Consider the following 19058-nt stretch of genomic DNA (forward strand, 5'->3'; position numbering starts at 1 on the left):
AAAAAAATGCTATCGAGCCTTGTGTCCATTCATTCAAAACTCATTCATGTTTACAGCAGTGAGTGAAACACGCCCCGTGTTAAAAAAAAATGTTGGGACTGCATTGCTTAGACCAATTAGCTTACCAGATTATTTGGCTGTCGGTCGCCCATATGACTCTGCACTAATTGATAACAACGCGAACATTAGACTTCTGCCTACTATCAAAGAAAGTTTGCTCAAAAAACAATAGGCCTATTACTTCGCCTTGGTCTACTCTTTCAGGTGCTTTAGCCGTACCTCGGGCCTCATAACTGTCTCATCACCATTGAATTATGGATTTTATTTCGTTTTTCAACTGTGGTAAAGTTGAACTGCTACACTTAATTTCGTATGCGTATTTTATTTGTACGCGTAGGCCTAGTCTATGTGTTAACTTTAGGGCCAATCCAGTTGTGTGAAATGTGACTTTCCCACTGTTTTGCATACGCTCGAGAGCAGAGATTCTAGAATCGAGCTCTGCAATCTTTGCCAGAGAACGTGCGCTCCAGAATCATTTTTTATTTTGATTCGTTTTTTTTCTTCGAATATCACATAGTAATGCTTGCTAACATATGCCTACATGGGGCGTTTTCTTTGCTGTCAACTAACATAAAACTCAACCTTTGCGGATCAACCTCAAGATCACAAAAGTTCTATCGACCATCTTAAAGGTAGGGCATTTCAACATTTTTGGCACATTAGTTTAGGCACAACCATTTTAACGTTTCTATCTATGAGAGGACAGTCGTTAGAAGAACCATGACTTTTGTTGTTTGTAGTAGCCTCACCTCTCACCTGATAGCCTGCCTATCAGTTTCACTGTGTTGCACAGTGCTAGGCCTAGCCTATTCCACATAATCTAGGCATTTAGCCAGGCCTAAGATTTCTTATGTTTTCCGTTTGTTTTCTTATATTAGGCCTAGATTAACAAATGGACAGAAAATAGTCAGGAGTACAGCAATTCATAACAACTGTAGGCTTACTTTGACAGTGATGAGAAAGTTGACCTTTTTGGGCAGGTGAAACAAATTAGCCCATTGCTCTTATAGGCTATTCACTGCCATCTCAACATAGGCCTACATTAAAATAAGAAATTCATATTAGGGTTATGCTGAACATAAACCCATGTTGCAGGGGCGCAAATTGCACTTCTGCTGGTGTAGGCCAACTCATTAGATTGTGACACTATCCACCAAGTGCAGTTTGATGTCATTGACATATATCCTGGTGAACCAGTAGCCTAGCCCAGCCCCCGCCCTGGGCGTCAACACATAGCTTCTGGTTCACCAGGAAAATTGACATAGCCTTGTGTTTCATAAGTTTATTGTTTACAATAATATAGGCTGCTACAGCTAGCAATTTGGATACCTGATTTTCCTTCACATTAACTAAGAGCCTATGATAAAAGAATAATCTCCTTTAATTGTCATATTATTTAATGATTACTTCATGACAGAATTAAATGCACTTACTGTTTTGGGCTCATATAGGCTACAACAACCCACTTAATGGGACGTATATCTTGCCATATTAGAGGGGGCCAAATGCAAAATTGCATTTTTGTTGTTATAACCCCTGGCAAAAACTGTACATCACATGTCTTGGAGGATGTTCATTCAGTTGCTTAAATGTGTAGGGAAAAAAACTGATCATCACAGACACAAAACTGAAGTAGGCCTAGAGCCATGTCGTAGAGCAGTGATTCTCAAAGTGTGGTCTGGGGACCACTGGTGGTCCGCGACACAGCTCAGGTGGTCAGTGAGGAAATTTCCAAGGCAAGCTAGCAGTAGGCTTCATAACATTATTACCAAAGCTGTCATATTTTTACCACAATAAGACAGACTTGTAATGTGAAGAAAAAGCAAGTGATCTGCATCAAAATAAGCAGTGTCAAATTAGCACCCGTCAACTGTCAATTCAGTTGACAGGTGGTCCCTGAATATTTTTGGATTCCCAAAATGCACACTCCACACAACGAAATTGCATTTATGCCTCACTTGTGCAAAGGGGCAGCCCCCCAATGGTGTCCGAAAGGGAGCAGTGCAGCGGGAAGGTACCATGCTCAGGATACCTCAGTCATGGAGGAGGATTGGGGAGAGCACTCAATAACTAGACTGCCTGTGCAGTCGCCTTCGACTGCGTAAGGTATATCCCCGAAACGCGACGCTTCCAGTCCCCCATCATTCCTACCACTCCCGTCCACCATTTCGTAAACGTATATGATACATACAGACGTGACATGACGTGCATAGGCTTAAAACCAAACGACTATTGTGAAAATGAAGCAAAAAATGGGGCAAATGGTAACTGTTTTAATGGTTCAGTGGATAAGTTATACCACATTAGGTACAGTGTAATAACCAGTGTAACAATATTTAATACAATGTAATTCCAGTGTAACACCGCCATTTTTTTTTACTTACATCATGTGTTTGTGCGTAAGTGGTATTACATGGTATTGCATATTGTTACACTGGTATTACACTATATTACATGGTATTGCATACTGTTACACTCGTTATTACACTGTACCTGATATTGCATATTGTTACACTAGTATTACACTATATTACATGGTATTGCATACTGTTACACTCATTATTACACTGTACCTGATATTGCATATTGTTACACTAGTATTACACTAGTATTACATGGTATTAAATATTGTTACATTGGTTATTAGACTGTACCTAATATGGTAGATTCACTGAAATGGTGAACCATTAAAATAAGGTGTTACCGGGCAAATCAATCCACCCAGTCAGAAGTTATGGGCCAAATGAAAATTCCGGGGGGGTAACCTAGAACGTTTACTATCTCAGAGAGAAAATTATTATATCCACTCTCTTAAGACATTGGTTCCTTTTGGTCTAAATGTGGAATTTGAATTAAAATGTTTTCTCTAGGTAGACTCAATCTTATTATGTAGATCATCTGGCCTTTGGTGATGGGTGTCAAGATGAGACAATACTTTTCATGACGGCCTCTAGTGGCCTGATCTTAAAATTGCAAGTGTTGCTCTCACTTTGCCTTCCCATCACGTAATGTATATAGTTTACTTGGGATTTGGATCTCTTGCACTCACAGGGGCTGGTGTATCACTATGTGTTTTTGTTTTTCTTTTAATTTTTATAAATTGTCTTATCTATTACCTGTCTTTTTGACATTACTGCCAATTTGTAAAGAAAACATAATGTAATCAAGATGAGATTTCACCTTGTCTGGCAGGTGTCACTGAACTGATTAACCGGCTGCTGTCAGCCAATCACAAACCAGAGGACAATTTATAAGGGGTGTCTTCACTTTGCTTTTGTAAAACTTGAGAAAGGCCATACGGGCCGAAACGTTGTTTGTCAATAAATTGCAGCACGATGGACAAGAGTGTGCGGTACCTTCTTCTACCAACTGAAAATTCCGCCATTTTGAAAGTGTTGTCTTCCAAACTCGAATCAGTTCATGAACCTACCCTAGAGCATTCACACACAAAATCTGGGACAAATCCATCCACCCGGTCAGTAGTTATGGGCCAAACAATAATTCGGCCATCTTGAATTCAGCCATCTTGAAAGTGTTGACCTCCAAACTCGAGTCAGTTCATGAACCTACCCTAGAGCATTCACACACCAAATCTGGGACAAATCCATCCACCCGGTCAGAAGTTATGGACCAAACAAAAATTCGGCCATCTTGAATTCAGCCATCTTGAAAGTGTTGACCTCCCAACTCGAAGCAGTTCATGAACCTACCCTAGAGCATTCACACACCAAATCTGGGACAAATCCATCCACCCGGTCAGAAGTTATGGACCAAACAAAAATTCGGCCATCTTGAATTCAGCCATCTTGAAAGTGTTGACCTCCAAACTCGAATCAGTTCATGAACCTGCCCTAGAGCATTCACCCAAAAAATCTGGGACAAATCCAAACATCCGTTCAAAAGTTATCGCGTTAACACGAAAGACCTTACGCGGCGGCGGCGGACGCGGCGGCGGACGCGGCGCACGCAAAACCATTACATCCCCGACGCTCCGCGTTTCGGGGATATAATAATTACTCCCCCCACCAACCTGGCGGGTCGAGAGTCGTACCGGCAACCTTTGGGCTACAAGTATGACGCCCTAACTGTTTACCCATGACAGCCCTCTAAGCATATTACCAGAGACGGTTTAAATGCAGAATAGTAGAATAGAGAATCTTTGATATTACAAAGGCCTATTTTATCCTCGGAATTGAGTGAATCTATGTTTTTTACCCTATGCTCTGAAAACCGTTAACAGTTGTGGTTTTTTTTCCATTTATTTTAGTCTTTTTTAAGATAGGACAGATAGCCTTTTGAAATATCAGTTTCAGCTTTGTGTCATATCTTTGATCCACTATTTTGTCAACAAAGCTAAAGGAGCATCCTTCAAAGCGGGTGATCTTACTTTTTGGCAGGGTGGTACGTTTTGGTAGGCTGTAGCCTACTTTGGTTGGTAAATCTTGTCCACCCTTTCTATGGCAATATCTCACTGTACCATTGCATGTAAAAAAAACAACAGCAGTTCAATAACCCAGATAGATGTGTTGTGTTGTGTGTGTTTTTAGATATTTTTACACTTTAACCCCCCCCCCCCCCCTTTTTTTTGTTCTTCTACCACTACAACTAAAACTACACAAAGCTTACCATAAATGTTGGCTCTGAAAGGAACGGTTACTGGGTTTATACCTATTTATGCTCAGCACAGTAAGTTATATTCCTGAAATTTTCTTATGAGACTCATGTATTTCAAGAAGAACAAAAACTTAAATAGAATCCATTTTTTTTCATTATGCATAGATAGATACTATGTAACATACCACTACGCATTTGTTTCCGCATTTTAGGGGAGGTGTAAAACATGGGAAATCATCATTCAGATACGGAGCACCAAGGCAAGGGCAACCAAGAAGCCAAACCAGAGAACACACCAAAACCAAAGAAAGATGACTTATGGAGCAACTTTCGAAATAGGACCAAGGCTTCTGCATCTACAGTGACTCAGACATCTCCCTTCAACCCTGTGCCTCCAAACCTCTTCAAGGGAGTTCCGGACTTCACAAGCACAGCAACAGCAGCACCAGTGGGCAAAACACAGACGCCACCAGTGAAGACTCCACCTGCTCAGGAAAGACTTGTAAAACCAGACAGGACCCTAAACCCGGCAGTGCCCGAATTTACACCCATGGGACTGCACAGCCCAAGCCCGCTCTGGGAACCAAAAGAGCCACGCGCTTACAATATCACCTGGGAACGCCCAGGAATCAACAGCCCAATGCCTCCTTCCGTCTCCTCGTTTGGCTTTCCACCAGAAACCAATGCCCCCCAACTGGATTTCCAGAGAGCTGTTTCCCCCACCACCACGACTACCACATCGGCAGCCCGTACTGTTGCTACTCCTGGTAAAAAATGGTCTACCCCACGGTCCAAAACACCGCCCATAGTTCCAAAGAAATCCTGGCCTAAACCCCTACCACCTGTAACATCTGTCATACCACGGGAACCTGGGCCCATTTTGCCACAGCCTCCTATTATGTCACCGAAGCCTGACACAATAATAGACATTGAGGAAAACACATCAACTCCTATACGACCATTCAGTTCTGTAGCCAAAAATGTAGACCAAGTGCAAGTTTGCAAACAGTCTTCTACACCAACTGCAGATAGCAAAACTGTTGCAAGTGATCAGACTGCTAAATCCCCACCAAACCAGGAGATCAATGCTGCAGCTCAAGATAAAGACGGCAAAGACAAGGACAAAGCTAAGATACAGAACTTTGTGTTGGATGAACAAACAAATGAACAAATTTTGTCAAGGTGAGTGAACAGGATGCTTTAGATTTCATTGCATTCCGAGATTGTATTTGCATTGCTTTGGTTGTCATTGGACATTGGGCTATTTTTTGTGTTTTTCATGTATTGAAATTTGACTTTGTCTCTATTGCTTCAGTTCCTCTGTCGGTTTTCTGGTAGGCCTACAGCTCAACACAGTGGTTGCATTCCAATATGCTACCTTGCATCCTCCACTTGTGCTTGTGGCCTCGCCCTGCCTTCTGGCCCCTCCTCCGTGGAGAAAACAATAAAGTTTCCCCACTGTAAGCCTAGCCAAAACAATTTTTGGGGGACTATTCTTCATTCACCAGAATGAGAAAATGGCTTTACAATTGAGCATTTGCGAGATATTGAAATATAATGCTGTTGTCAGTGATGTCATCATGGCATATTACTTCCTGGTATGAGGCCACAAGCAAAAGTGGAGGACGCAAGGTCGCATATTGGAACGCACTCAGTGTGACTCAGCTGCCACTTTTTGCTGTTTGATTGAGCCGTGTCTTGCCCAATTCGCCTTTGGCTAAGCCCCGCCCTCTTTAGTTACAGTTGCTAGGTCGGACAGATAAACTTTCAATGCTGAGATATCAACGTGATTTATGCAGTGACTGCAAATCGCAGCAGTTATTCACTCATAATAAATAAAAAACGCATTCATAGTATTGTGAATATAAGTATTTATTTTCTGAACGGTCATGCGATGCATCACAGCTGTTATGGGCTCTTCTATGGGTATCGATAGGCATTGTAACCAGCACCATGGTAAGCTGAGGTCGCATATCTTTTGAGCCCTGACGCAAACTTGCTAGACGAAAACGAAATCACACAACTTAATGACTGTAGTCATCTTCAAAGCTACCACAGCAATGTGTAACATTAACGTTTGGCGTTTATATCTTCAGTAGCTTAACAAAGTCACGTCCATCAGCTGCTAGTCAAAACACTCCTGCCGTGACCGATAGTTAACTTTGCTAGCGGTGTTTCTTCATTAATTAGGTCAGAAATCCAAAATCCTACTCTGAAACAGGTTCGTGGTTTGCTTACAACCTTACTGAAAAGGGACATGAATGAGATGGTGTCATGATCGGAGCACACAAAGTATGTTTTTGATCCGTGTGCTTTCTAGTCGAGTGTGGGGCTGCCGAGACCCTTCAAGGCAGACTATCCAGCTGCTAGTAATATTAGTCCGGTTTTAGGTAAAGAGGAAAGTGATTACCACCTGTTACATCGCGGGGAAACTTGCACATTTGTCACAAATACCCCAGGCACAATTTCCAATCATATTTTAATAATAATACGACCGTATCTCGCTAACTACTTGAAAACATGCGATTTCAGCATTGAGTTCAATGGAGCGCTGTCAAAACTGTCCGAGGTTTGTCCGAGGTCGTCCTTTTGCTGCGCTGTGATTGGTCAAAAAGCACTTTAGGGCGGGCCTTAGCCAAAGGTGAATTGAATAGCAAAAAGTGGTGGCCGAGACGCGCTGTGTCGAGCTGTAGTCCTATCAGAAAAACGGCAGTGGAAAAGAGGCATTAGTGTCTATTTTATGTAATGATTATTTATTACATTCTGATTCCATTTTCTTTTTAACAGGCTTGCTTATGTAGAGCAGCAAGCTGCACTGGATGCAAAGAATCAGGCAGTGGTGCGCAAGGCCCTGCATGGAGCTTCCTTTGCAGAGGCAGTGAAGACATCCCAGCCAAAGGTCAACTCTGCCCGACGTGAAGCTAAGGCAAAGTCATCCAAAAAGGCTAAGGCATCCAAATCGGCCAAGCAGGCACAAACACAGACTGCCGCAAGCCCCACGGAGGGAGGTAGCACCGGCAGTGACCCGCCGCCAGAACCTGCCAACAATTCATCCACAAGTCATCTTCAGTTAAGAGAAACACTTGACATGGCTGTTACCCATACAGGAAATGTAAAGGCAACTCCTGAGCAGATGACATGTCCTCCTCTAAATGAAGAGTCTGCCATCTCTCCTACCAACATTGAAAGAGAAGCAAGACAGTTGACGAAGAGTGCCATATCGAAGGTTTGTCCTGAAGACCACAACCAAACCCAAAACTCATGCTCAGTGTCGACAAAGAGTCCTTCTGCTATGGGGAAAACTCTATCCCCATCTGGCGAAGCAGGAAATACACATACTTCTATAAGCATGGCTGTACCAAGTAAATCACCTGCAGGTGACTTGAAAGGCAGCAGTGCCTCATCTCACCAAAGCAAACCAAAGCAAACACCTCAGTCAGCTCAAACTAAACCGCTTCAAACCAAAGTGAGGTTTCTAGAGCAAGTATCCAGAATTGATGGAGAGAAGGCAGAGCACAGTTCACCTTTGCAAGTCAACTCTGATCCAGGCCCAAAAGAAGAGTGTGCTGCCATGGACACTTCAGCAGACCTTATAGAATTTTCTGATGGGAGGACTATTTTTTTCACTTGTGAGCCACCAAAGACCACATCGCCTCCATCGAAATATCTCAACCCAGAGGCGGCATGCTTCGATCCTGATAGAATACCCTCTCCTCCTCCATATCCTTATCCCAAGGGCATACATGCTCTACCTGGTAGACATTACCTTACCTTAACTGGTGAGCATGTCCCTGCCATTCCACTTCCCGAAGGCCAACCCAGTGTGTCAGCTCAGGTTGATCCTATTCCTGAAAGTACCACGCACGAGCAAGAAACAAAGCAGCTACCAAACAATCCAGCTCCTCAGCCCACAACTGCAGAAACAAATGAGGTTTCTGAAACAAATCAACACAAGAGCACAGAAGAAAAGGCACCAGTCCAACCATCTCCTCCAGCATCACCACAACCTCCACCACGCCCCGAAGGTCGCTGGCATCGCTTCACAACTGATCGGACGTGTGTGCAGAGGGTTCGCTGCCAGCACCGTCAGAATGGCAGTCTACCCAAGAATGTCTTGCAATGGTAAGGAAACAAAAGCCCTGGCCCAAAGCTGAACAGCCGAACATGGCACCTGGTTCTATTGAATCACTTTACATTGCATAGCAATGATTAAGTTTTCTGCCAGGTTTAAGAACATTTTAGTCAACAACTGTAACAAACAATGCTGTATCTTACAGATTTAACTTAATGTTTGCTTAGTCTATTATCACTTTATCATCAACTTGCCTACACTTACTGTGCAGGGATGGGGCATTTGAAGTGTCTAAAGACTAATGTCTCTTAATTCACGTTATCTTTAGGCAAAATGTGACTCAGAACTACCTGTGTGAGCCACCCTGGGTCACCACGGCATCGCTGGCAGCTTCTATTGCTTTGAGTGCACGGCTGGATAGGGAGGATTCCCGTCAGTAAAACAGTAAGAATAATAAAAGATGATTTTATTTTTTTGGAAAACATTCGCTATTTTCTTGCAATCTTGACCAGGAACCATGGACACACATTCATATCAATAGAGTAAATGGTAAACTAATGCAACTTTGATACGCACATAGGTTTTACTTTATTTATTTTTTTAATAAAAACAATACATGAGGAGTATTTTTTTTTATTTTGAACTGGCACAACCTGTGACCACTGATGAAATAAGCATTTGCATTTCTCAGGTCAATAGCTGTACAAACCATGAAAGGGACTTATAAATTGTCAATTAAAAAAAAGGAAAGGCGAGGGAGGGGGGCTTCAAACTTTCACAGCAAATCTCTGCTAGTTGCTAGGAAACAAAGCAGGGGATATGAAACAAAGGGAGCCAACATTCCAGGGCAAAACAAGGAACGGAAAGAATACGAGTTACCTGACCAAGTGTGAACTTGGAAAAAAAATATAGGCATCATATGTGGTCAGTCAAAGTGAGTCCTTTGCAAAGTGTTTCTGCCCACTCAGTCTCATCCAACAAACTGAAATAGAGATTTTGGGAAAGGTGGTATGCAAGGAACGTAGTCTGCTGATCCATGATATTCTGTCCGTGACAATGGCATTACATCCCATAGTGACTGTGTGTGGAAGGAAAAGACCACTGGAGAGTTTTTCCCTCATTGGAGGTTATTTGGCTAGTTAACCTAGCTTATGTTGGCTATAAAACAGTAAACATCGAAAATCTACTGTGGCTTTAATTTTATTAACCTTGTGACCCAACACTGGCAAATGACCAAACAAACAGACTATTAGATTTGTTATCAGTGCACACGTGTGAAAGAATTTTGAAAATTTGAATAGGTTTTCACTTCAGACAGATTGTGCAGAGCACCACAGATCACTCATGTGTTACTGTGCGCGTATATAAACATACCGTGATATGTACATTCATATACACACACCTTAACAGAAAGCCTAGCGAAGTGATGTCTGTTGATTAATAATGGGGCAATGCCAAGATAAGAGTGTGTGTGTGTGTGTGTGTGTGTGTGTGTGTGTGTGTGTGTGTATATAACAAGGGAAGGCCTTTGCACAGGTTTCAACTAGACAATCATCTCCAGCTGGCGTGCATATTCGATGACCTGCTGGGCTAACTCCGTCGAGGGTATTGTGGCCTCTTCTGTCTTTTGCTGCTGGGAGCTGAAAGAATAGTACCCATCTGAGCTCTGGGTCCAGCCCCTCTGCAAAAACAAAGACAAAGACAGGGTGGAGAAAGTGGGTCAATGACTGTACTTTGTAAACGGTGCAAAAACACAATTCAGATAGCCTGATAAACCAGACTAAATGCGAGATTAAATGTGTAATTTAGTCTGGGCCCGATGAATGACATATCGAGAGATTGTTGATGGAAACAACCTGTTGTCTTTCAAACCGTGTCTGTGCCTTAATTGGCCAACGCTTTGTCGCCAGTCTCTCAAAACCCTGTCCAAAACAAATCAAAACAAGTCTCCTGCGTTGTGATTGGTCCGCCAGATTCAGGGCTTTGGGGCATTGTCCGAGGTGGACCCACTCCCAGGCAAAAATAATTTTGGCCGCTGGCGGGTGGGGCAAGTTTACTAAGGTATAATTCAGACACAATTCATAAACAAAAAGTTTGCAGATATTGGTGTGATTGTTAAATCTCAGATGTTAATGCCTTTAGAAATTTAGTAAGCTTATATTTTGTGCATCTTACTGCATTTGCACACCTAGTCCTCTTTAAGTGAACCAAACTCAGTCCTCTTGAAGTGGATCAAAAAGTGAACAGACAGCAAAAGTACTCATTTCTGTTTTTGTTCATATTGTGAGTGCCATAGCAAAAAGAACCAGCTGATCTTTCTGGTCCTGTTAGGCTTTTATGGTGTGTCAGTCCTCTTTTTGATCACACTCAGTCATAAGTGAACCGCACTCAGACCACGTCAATAAAGGTCTCAGTACGGTTCACTTCCACTCAGTGGTTCTTAACCTTTTTTTCTTAGCGCACCCCCTTACCTGTGCCGAAGACAAGCCGTGCACCCCCAACACAAACTTCTACATATGTATATGAACTAAAAATGATAAACGAGTGATTAATTACAATGGTTCTCGCTTGAGACATGAATCAATACCTGAATGATTTTAAATGGGAACCAAAATTTGTTTAATTTGGACTTAATTTGGCCTAATTATAATGTTTGCAAATATACATTTTGGTCACAACCTCTACCCAAACGAAATTCTGTGCACCCCCTGGAATCTCTGGCGCACCCCAGGTTAAGAACCACTGCTCTACTTCCAAGGGGTCTGGGTACTTTTGTATTCACATATACACAGAAAATTGCTGAGTCACAGGTCTGGGTTCACTTAAATGGCTGAAATGGACCAGGTGTGAAAACCCTACTAGTGATATGGCATCAGATTCTGAATACACAACGTATGTACAACCATGTTGCAGGTCAGATTTCCATGCGTGTTTAATATAAGTTCCTTTCCTCCTTGAGTTGGGTGAAATTAGCTAATTAAGATCAGTTAATTAAGTCCGAGACCAATTCATAGTAGACTGTAGCCTCGCAAGGCAGGTTTCCTCATTAGTGTACATGAGATATTCTCTTTATAACAACAATAAATGACGGTGCACATTAGTAGCCAGGAGGACTCACTTTCTTGGCATAGTCCGTCATCTGCTTAGTCGAGGTGAAGAACAGCACTCTTGTGGCCTCTTTGAACTGGATCTGTTCATAAGCTTTCTCTATGCAACCAGCAATCTCATCACTGTGAAGATGGAACGCAATGAGTTTAGAGGGAGGATATGGAAAGCAATTACATGAAAGGCAATGCCACAGATATCATTTTTTAATGATAGTGTTGTCACTATTGGGCATCAGTGCATCACTGCAGAAACGCAGGCCCACAATACCAGAATACATACGACAGGTAACTGTGATAAGTATTTCCACAATTGCACAACTGAAAATAACAGTTTCTCACAATCTCAACTCACCGGATAGTGTCAAGCAGAATGTCAATAAAGAATGTGTAGCTTTCTGCTGGGATGTTTCCTTTGGCGAGAAAGACCTTATTGTAACTCCCCTCCATCAAGTACTACAACATAAAAACAAAACCATTGTCAACATTTCATTTCGACATTCATGTGGAGTTTGGAGAAACAACAGCACAAGACAAACAACATCATAAATGTTTATATAAACAGTTTTGAAATCACCTGCTCAAGGGAAACGGGGTGCCTGATGTATACGTTGCTTTGAATGTCTTTTGCACTGAGTCTCTCCAACTCTGTGTGAAACTCAGACACACGGTTCTGAGACAGCAGGAACAGCAAGTTCAGACCCAGCAGCTGATGCATGTAGGCTGACTCTGGCAGCTCATCCCTAATACAACAGAGCAGGACAGAACCAGATTAAATGATTAAAACAACCCCTTCAACCTCAAACTGAGACGCAAAGTAAATCAATGTTACTGATTATTACAGAGCAATGTTGGATTCAATTGATTCTTCATAATTTTGACCATAATAACTTACACAGTCAAGGCATGTAATTAGAGAAGGGTCTGAAATATTACAAAATGTCTACATCTTATAAACAGCCCTTGAACATAACTGGACTTTACACATACATTATACACAACTTACTACAAAGGCATGTAATATCAGACGTACTTATAATCAAAATAGTAGCACTTCAGTTGTGCCATATATCTCTCATAGGAGGGAATGTCCTTCTTCAAGATGCTCCACAAAGCTCCAATCTCCAACACATCCCCTGTATAAAAATAATTATTTGTTAGACGCGTGTTTGAATAGGTTTCTGTTGGTAGCAAGTCACACACTCGAAAGCACTCGAATCAGTGCACACACAATAACAACTTCAATAGCTTCACTTACGCGCAAGAATGAGCTGTTGTTTGGTGAGTTTGGTCCCTGTGGTCGGAAGGAAATTCAACTCCAGAAGAGAGATCTAAGGTAAAACAAAATAAAATGTACATGCAGCATTCAGCCGAAAAAATAATATATTCAAAAACTCAAACACGACAGATGAAGTGGTGTCAGGTTACAAGCACAACTCATCAATAACTTCGGCTTACATTTTGTAACAAACAAGCTAAACGGTTTATTCTTGTACTTCTCAATAGCTATTCTAACAATATACTCCTTATACATTAAAAACAAAGGGTTATCTTTCATTTATCCCGTTTTCGTTGTAGCTTGGTAGGGCAACTAACGTTAGCCAATACAGCTAGGATAATTACATGCTAGCAAACTAGCAAGAATGCCATTATCCCATCTTTGTTTTGGGCTTTCGCTGACAACAGCTTCCTTAAAACGTATAACTGTGAGACTCTCCGTTGTACACAATTCAAATTTAACTATGAACCAGACTATTTGTATGTGCACAGTGTGCGGCTTTGTATTCATCATCTGAGCGAGCCGATTAGCTTTCACTAGCAATATTGACAGTAGCCATGTCATTCTGAGATCCAATACTTGACTACATATTACTGTGTGGATATATAATTGAAATATGGACTGACAAATGAATAAATACTACCTTGAGCTTGCTGAGGATTTCACCGCACTTGCTCAAATTTGGGCTTTTCTTGTTCCATTCCGATTTTAATGTTTCATACAGCCCCGTAGTTTCTTTCAACATCGACGCCATGGTGATTCTGCAAAATTCACGACACCGGCTGCCGAATTACGGGAACCGTTGGTTGACGACACTTCACGACACCTATTACGTCATCACGAGACGCGAGTGCGACGTTTTCCTTGTAGCGGCGGCAAACGTGAGCAGGCCAAGACGCGTTCATCCCGTCTTTGTACAGATCATAATCAACTTTTAGGTAATTTGTGAACAGTAACTCGTCTAGTGGTGAGGTTATCCAGCTGTCAACATGGATTTCCAGCACAGAGCTGGTGGCAAGACGGGCAGCGGTGGGGTGGCGTCGTCTTCCGAGAGCAACCGAGACCGCAGAGAGCGCTTGAGGCAGTTGGCGTTGGAGACCATCGACATAAACAAGGACCCCTACTTTATGAGAAATCACTTGGGGTCCTATGAATGCAAACTCTGCCTCACTCTTCACAACAACGAAGGTAGCTACCTCGCTCACACACAGGGCAAGAAGCATCAGACCAATTTGGCACGGAGAGCGGCCAAGGAGGCCAAGGAAGCCCCAGCACAGCCTGCACCTGAAAAGGTGAAAGTCGAGGTTAAGAAATTTGTGAAAATCGGGCGTCCAGGGTACAAAGTGACGAAGCAGAGAGACCCAGAGAGTGGACAACAGAGTCTGCTATTCCAGATTGACTATCCAGAGATCGCGGAGGGCATCGGGCCTCGACATCGCTTCATGTCGGCCTATGAGCAGCGCATCGAGCCCCCAGACCGTCGCTGGCAGTATCTGCTCCTGGCCGCAGAACCATACGAGACCATTGCTTTTAAGGTGCCCAGTAGGGAGATTGACAAGGCGGAGAGCAAGTTTTGGACTCACTGGAACAAAGAAACCAAACAGTTTTTCCTGCAGTTCCACTTCAGGATGGAGAAGCTGCCTCCCAGCGGGCCCGTGCCGCCCATGGGTGTAAAGCGGCCGCCACCCCTCATGAGCAACATGGACCGCCGGCAGCCCAACGACCCCATGCCGCCTCCTCCGCCGGGCGGGATGCCCATGCCCCCTCTGCCTCCTGGGGCGCCAAGGCCCCCACAGATGATGCCCCACCAGATGGGTGGCCACGGTATGCGACCTCCAATGTCCATGCCCCCCATGATGAGACCCCCTTTGCCCACCGGCCCCGGAGGGATGCCCCCACCTCCTAGGATCTCCTAAGGACAATACGGGATAGGGGGGTTAAGTGCCTCTGTTTGCCCCATGTTTGTAATTCATTTTGCAGACTTTCTTTTTGTTTATTTGCTTGTTTTCATTATTATTATTCATCAGGGGCTGCCTAGCCATCATTGTCATAAAAGAAACACAATGGAAAATGTATTTCCTTTCTCAGGACCCAACTTGTACAAGATCGCTTGACATTGTCTCGCTGTTAGGCCATAACATGCACTCTACATTTTAGATATGTGTACTCTTAGTTTTGCTTTTTTTTAGCTTTGGAAATTTGTAATAAATAGTGTAAGCAGGTCTCATCAAAGAGATTGACAACTTTTTTAAAATCATTATTAAACAATGAAGAAAGCCTCTGTAGACCCTTTGCTATTTGACAAATGCATTTTTATTTATGACCTTGTTGTATTCGCATACACGCACCATTCTGCCAACTGGCTTAAGACCACCATCCTGTCTACAAAGCGGATTCCAAATAAGTTGGGACACTTTGTATTTTGTAAATAAAATCAAAATTGTGGCATTTTCAAAACATTTAATATGTTAATAAGGTAGAGCATTATGTACAGACAACATATCAGTTGTTAAAGTTGAGCAGAATTATTGTTTTGAGGTAATTATGTGATCATTTAAAATTTGGCCCATGCAACAAATCTCAAAAAAGTTGGGACAGGGCCAAAACATGTTGTAATAGTTGGATAATTCTAAAAATTACACAAGGAAGAATATTTTAAAAAGAACTATATTGACTGCCAACATGAATGCACAAATAAAATACCATCACCAGAGGCTATGGCACTCAGCGGCGAAGATTTTGAGGGACTTATTACTTATCTATTACACAGAAAGATTGAATTATCAAAATTGCAGGCATATAAGGTCTACTTCCGTTATGAGATCATGACATACTCGTGGTCAATAAGCAAGCTATGACACTCCAACAATGACAGCTCTCGAAAAAATGACCATGAACACAACACTTGATTAATGCACATGATGCAGACATTAAACAGTGTTGCGTGCGGAAAAGCTCATTCTATGGACCTAGGAGACATGTGAAACTGTCCTCTGATTACAGAATGGTAAATATTTAATCCATTTTGAAAATTATGGAGTCATGCACCCTCCAGGTTATATAGAAAATGAATACTTCAGCTTGATTTAGTGGTCAGTCTGAAAGAGAGCATATGATGGTAAAGGGTGCAGAGGTGACTTGGTTAGGGTCTTCTTACTCATGTAGAGCATTAAAATGAATGTTGAATGATACATACAGACTTTAAACAGCAAACATAGCTACCAAGGCATTATATTTTGGAGCACCGCCTTTAGATATTGCCCCATAAAAGTGGCAAATTTCAATCTCTACTATGTTCCAACAGTGTGGTCCATCATTAGAGTAAACAGGTCACAAAATAGTTTTCTTGCAGTCAGGATACGCCACATATTAAGCATAACAAAAAGGTAAACAAGTTGAAGAACACACCTATCAGTTGAGCTGCTGAAATCATGTCTCGCACATCAAAATATCTAATTTTTGAATAAAATTATGCCATCAGTCAAAGTATCTGACTGTTCAGTCTCATCCCTTGTGTTGTGTTTAGTCTTATCCAATATAAAAAGCATTTTATTGGCCCTGTCCCAACTTTTTTGGGATTTGTTGCAAGGGTGAAATTTTAAATGATCACATAATTACCTCAAAACAATAATTCTGCTTGACTTTAAAAACTGATGTTAAATGTTTAATGTTAATGTTAAATGTTTAATGTTCTACCTTGAATGTTCTACCTTCTACATTGAATGTTTTGAAAATGCCAGCATTTTGATTTTATTCACAAATTACAAAGTGTCCCAACTTTTTTGTAATCCGCTTTGTACTACTTGAGCGGGTCAGGGACCTTGGCCCTTGTTGGGATAATCGAGATCAGATGTCTCTGGCAACAAACTATGCCCTCAGATAATGTTGAACAAGGTAATGGCAAATCAATGTTAGGTTGGACAACAATGCAACTACTTGTAGAATTTCCCTCAATGCAGGGATGGGTAACCTATGTCTCGAGGGCCGTTATGGCCCTTTGAGGCCGTTTTATCTCCTCCCCCCCCCCCCCCCCCCCCCCATGACATGTGCAATACAATTAAGTTATATCCAGGGGACGTAGAGATGGTGGGACTGTTAAATGTGGCTGCCTTCAATATAGGCCTAAAGTGCAGGGGGAAATCCTGGTTTGTGTTTGTACGGCCCTTGGATGACTTGTACTGCCCTTGAAGGCATTTGAAGTAGCCCTTCGAATAAAAAAAAGTTCTCTATCCCTGCCATAGGTAGCCTTCAAAGTTAACATGGCTACATCACTTTAATACAGCATGACAGTCGTACTTTCACTTCATGCCACCTAGGCATAAATGAACCAGGCCTAGGCCAATAGCCTTCCAGATTTTGGTCTTGTTTACTAAAGCCTCAAGAGGTCTGAAACCACTTCAGTCAGATGATACGCTCACAATAGGATACTTGTATTCAAAAGTCGCCTTCTTTCAGTTGTGCAGCAGACGGTCCTTAAAAAGCTCCAATCTCCCAACACATTTGTAAATATTTTGATTGGAGATGTCTGTTGTTAGCGACAAAATAGACACAAAACAATGAGCTGTTATTTGGTGAGCCAAGTTTATTCAATACACTTTTTTTTACACTACTTTTTACATACTGTATGCGTTACTGTAGGTCCATTCATTTAAACTGGGATGCCCCCCTGTACTTAAAGCCTACATAGAAGGCAGCCACCTTTACAACAGGCCCCACCCTCACTAGGTCCCCTGAAAAAATAACTTCATTGTGTTGCAAATGTAATTTCAAAGATTGCTTTACAAAACATGTCATATTTCATGTGAAACTGCATAACATTAAAATTATACCGGGGGCCAGATAAGACCCCCCCATCAGGGGCCATAGGTTCCCTACCCATGGCATAAAAGCTAAGGCTGTCATGTTAATTGTGATTAATTAACTAATTAATATTTAGGTCCCCATTGATGCCCTAAAGCGTGGCCAGAATAGAACTGGTCACATTCACATGGCAGTAATTTTGAGTATAGATCTTGAATGTTTTTTTCTGTAGTCCATAAACTAACTTGTAGAAAGGAAAAGAGTTGTATTGTAGACCATTTTAAAACTTAAGTAGCATGTTTTTATTGTGTTAGCAACACTAAAAATGTCGACGTTTCTTCAAGACCATTCAGTTGCCCCTGGGGGGGAACCTAACAGGTCTTTGAGGAAGAATATAAGTGAGACTAATCTAAGAACCCTAAGGTTCTTTAGGGAACTTTCAGGGGTTCTGCCACTGTAAAACAGACGCTTCTCCTGGGAACTTTTTATTTTTACAGTGTGCCACCAGAGAGTGCCCTTGAGCCATTTCTGAATTACACAGAGTGTGCAGGCCGTATATTTTCCAATGGATTCGAGGTGAGGAATTCCCCATGTAGCCACCGCTGTTACGTAGCATGGAGAATCCTGTAAAAATGGACTTGGTGTGAGGATATCCCCACACAGAGGGGTGGCGTTCGTATGCTGTAATTCAAGCCTCGCGGTGTATATGTTTCCTGGCATGGGAATGACTGTTGCCATGTGAACCAAACAACCACTCAGAAAAAGAGAGAGGTCCTGGACCGCAGAAGTCTGGGGAGGATGGAGACATCTCCTCCTCCCAAAGGAGTAGTTTGCTCTAGGTCTTAGGTGGTTAGGAGAGTTTGGTATTTTCATCATGCTGACACAGAGAAACATGTAGCCTACTGACAAATAGGGTTTCTATTTGCAATTTGTATTAAGCTACTGAAACCAAATTATAACTAGGCCTACTAAACTAAACCTAAAGATTAACTATTTTTCTCAGTGCCTCACTCTCTCCACCTTTCCCATGCACATACAGTGCCGACAGAAGCATAAACACTACCATCTGTACACGAATGCGGATGTACAAGCACACAGACACATGCACAAACACAAAACCCGGGAACCG

At 42.2% G+C, this 19058-nt stretch overlaps 3 protein-coding genes across 3 annotated transcripts; 2 read left to right on the forward strand and 1 right to left on the reverse strand.

The window, feature by feature from the left end:
- The first annotated feature begins 603 nt into the window (after positions 1–603).
- Positions 604–9367, forward strand: LOC134454320 (proteoglycan 4-like). The gene is made up of 4 exons (XM_063205268.1): positions 604–692; positions 4887–5856; positions 7462–8796; positions 9075–9367. Exons 2-4 carry the CDS (start codon positions 4901–4903, stop codon positions 9184–9186), a joined length of 2403 nt encoding a protein of 800 aa, XP_063061338.1. The 5' UTR covers positions 604–692; positions 4887–4900; the 3' UTR covers positions 9187–9367.
- On the reverse strand, positions 9307–13923 carry psmd8 (proteasome 26S subunit, non-ATPase 8). Its single transcript, XM_063205270.1, has 7 exons — positions 13773–13923; positions 13109–13181; positions 12884–12986; positions 12428–12593; positions 12206–12306; positions 11865–11976; positions 9307–10427 (listed from the first exon to the last, which is right to left on the reverse strand). Exons 1-7 carry the CDS (start codon positions 13881–13883, stop codon positions 10290–10292), a joined length of 804 nt encoding a protein of 267 aa, XP_063061340.1. The 5' UTR covers positions 13884–13923; the 3' UTR covers positions 9307–10289.
- Positions 13924–13986: 63 nt separating this feature from the next.
- On the forward strand, positions 13987–15416 carry LOC134454321 (splicing factor 3A subunit 2-like). The gene has a single exon (XM_063205269.1). It carries the CDS (start codon positions 14119–14121, stop codon positions 15043–15045), a length of 927 nt encoding a protein of 308 aa, XP_063061339.1. The 5' UTR covers positions 13987–14118; the 3' UTR covers positions 15046–15416.
- Positions 15417–19058: the final 3642 nt, after the last annotated feature.

Source organism: Engraulis encrasicolus, chromosome 8, assembly GCF_034702125.1.
Source record: "Engraulis encrasicolus isolate BLACKSEA-1 chromosome 8, IST_EnEncr_1.0, whole genome shotgun sequence".
NCBI classification, from domain to species: domain Eukaryota; kingdom Metazoa; phylum Chordata; class Actinopteri; order Clupeiformes; family Engraulidae; genus Engraulis; species Engraulis encrasicolus.

What these genes read in the sequence shown, in the direction of transcription:
- LOC134454321 (XM_063205269.1), top strand. Translation starts at nt 14,119, where the DNA reads ATGGATTTCCAGCACAGAGCTGGTGGCAAGACGGGCAGCGGTGGGGTG.
- LOC134454320 (XM_063205268.1), top strand. Translation starts at nt 4,901, where the DNA reads ATGGGAAATCATCATTCAGATACGGAGCACCAAGGCAAGGGCAACCAA. An exon ending in AATGAACAAATTTTGTCAAG is followed by an intron (nt 5,857 to 7,461) that starts GTGAGTGAACAG and finishes TCTTTTTAACAG; the next exon opens with GCTTGCTTATGTAGAGCAGC. An exon ending in CCCAAGAATGTCTTGCAATG is followed by an intron (nt 8,797 to 9,074) that starts GTAAGGAAACAA and finishes CGTTATCTTTAG; the next exon opens with GCAAAATGTGACTCAGAACT.
- psmd8 (XM_063205270.1), bottom strand. Translation starts at nt 13,883, where the DNA reads ATGGCGTCGATGTTGAAAGAAACTACGGGGCTGTATGAAACATTAAAA. An exon ending in AAATCCTCAGCAAGCTCAAG is followed by an intron (nt 13,182 to 13,772) that starts GTAGTATTTATT and finishes GTTTTACCTTAG; the next exon opens with ATCTCTCTTCTGGAGTTGAA. An exon ending in ACCCCGTTTCCCTTGAGCAG is followed by an intron (nt 12,307 to 12,427) that starts GTGATTTCAAAA and finishes TTTATGTTGTAG; the next exon opens with TACTTGATGGAGGGGAGTTA.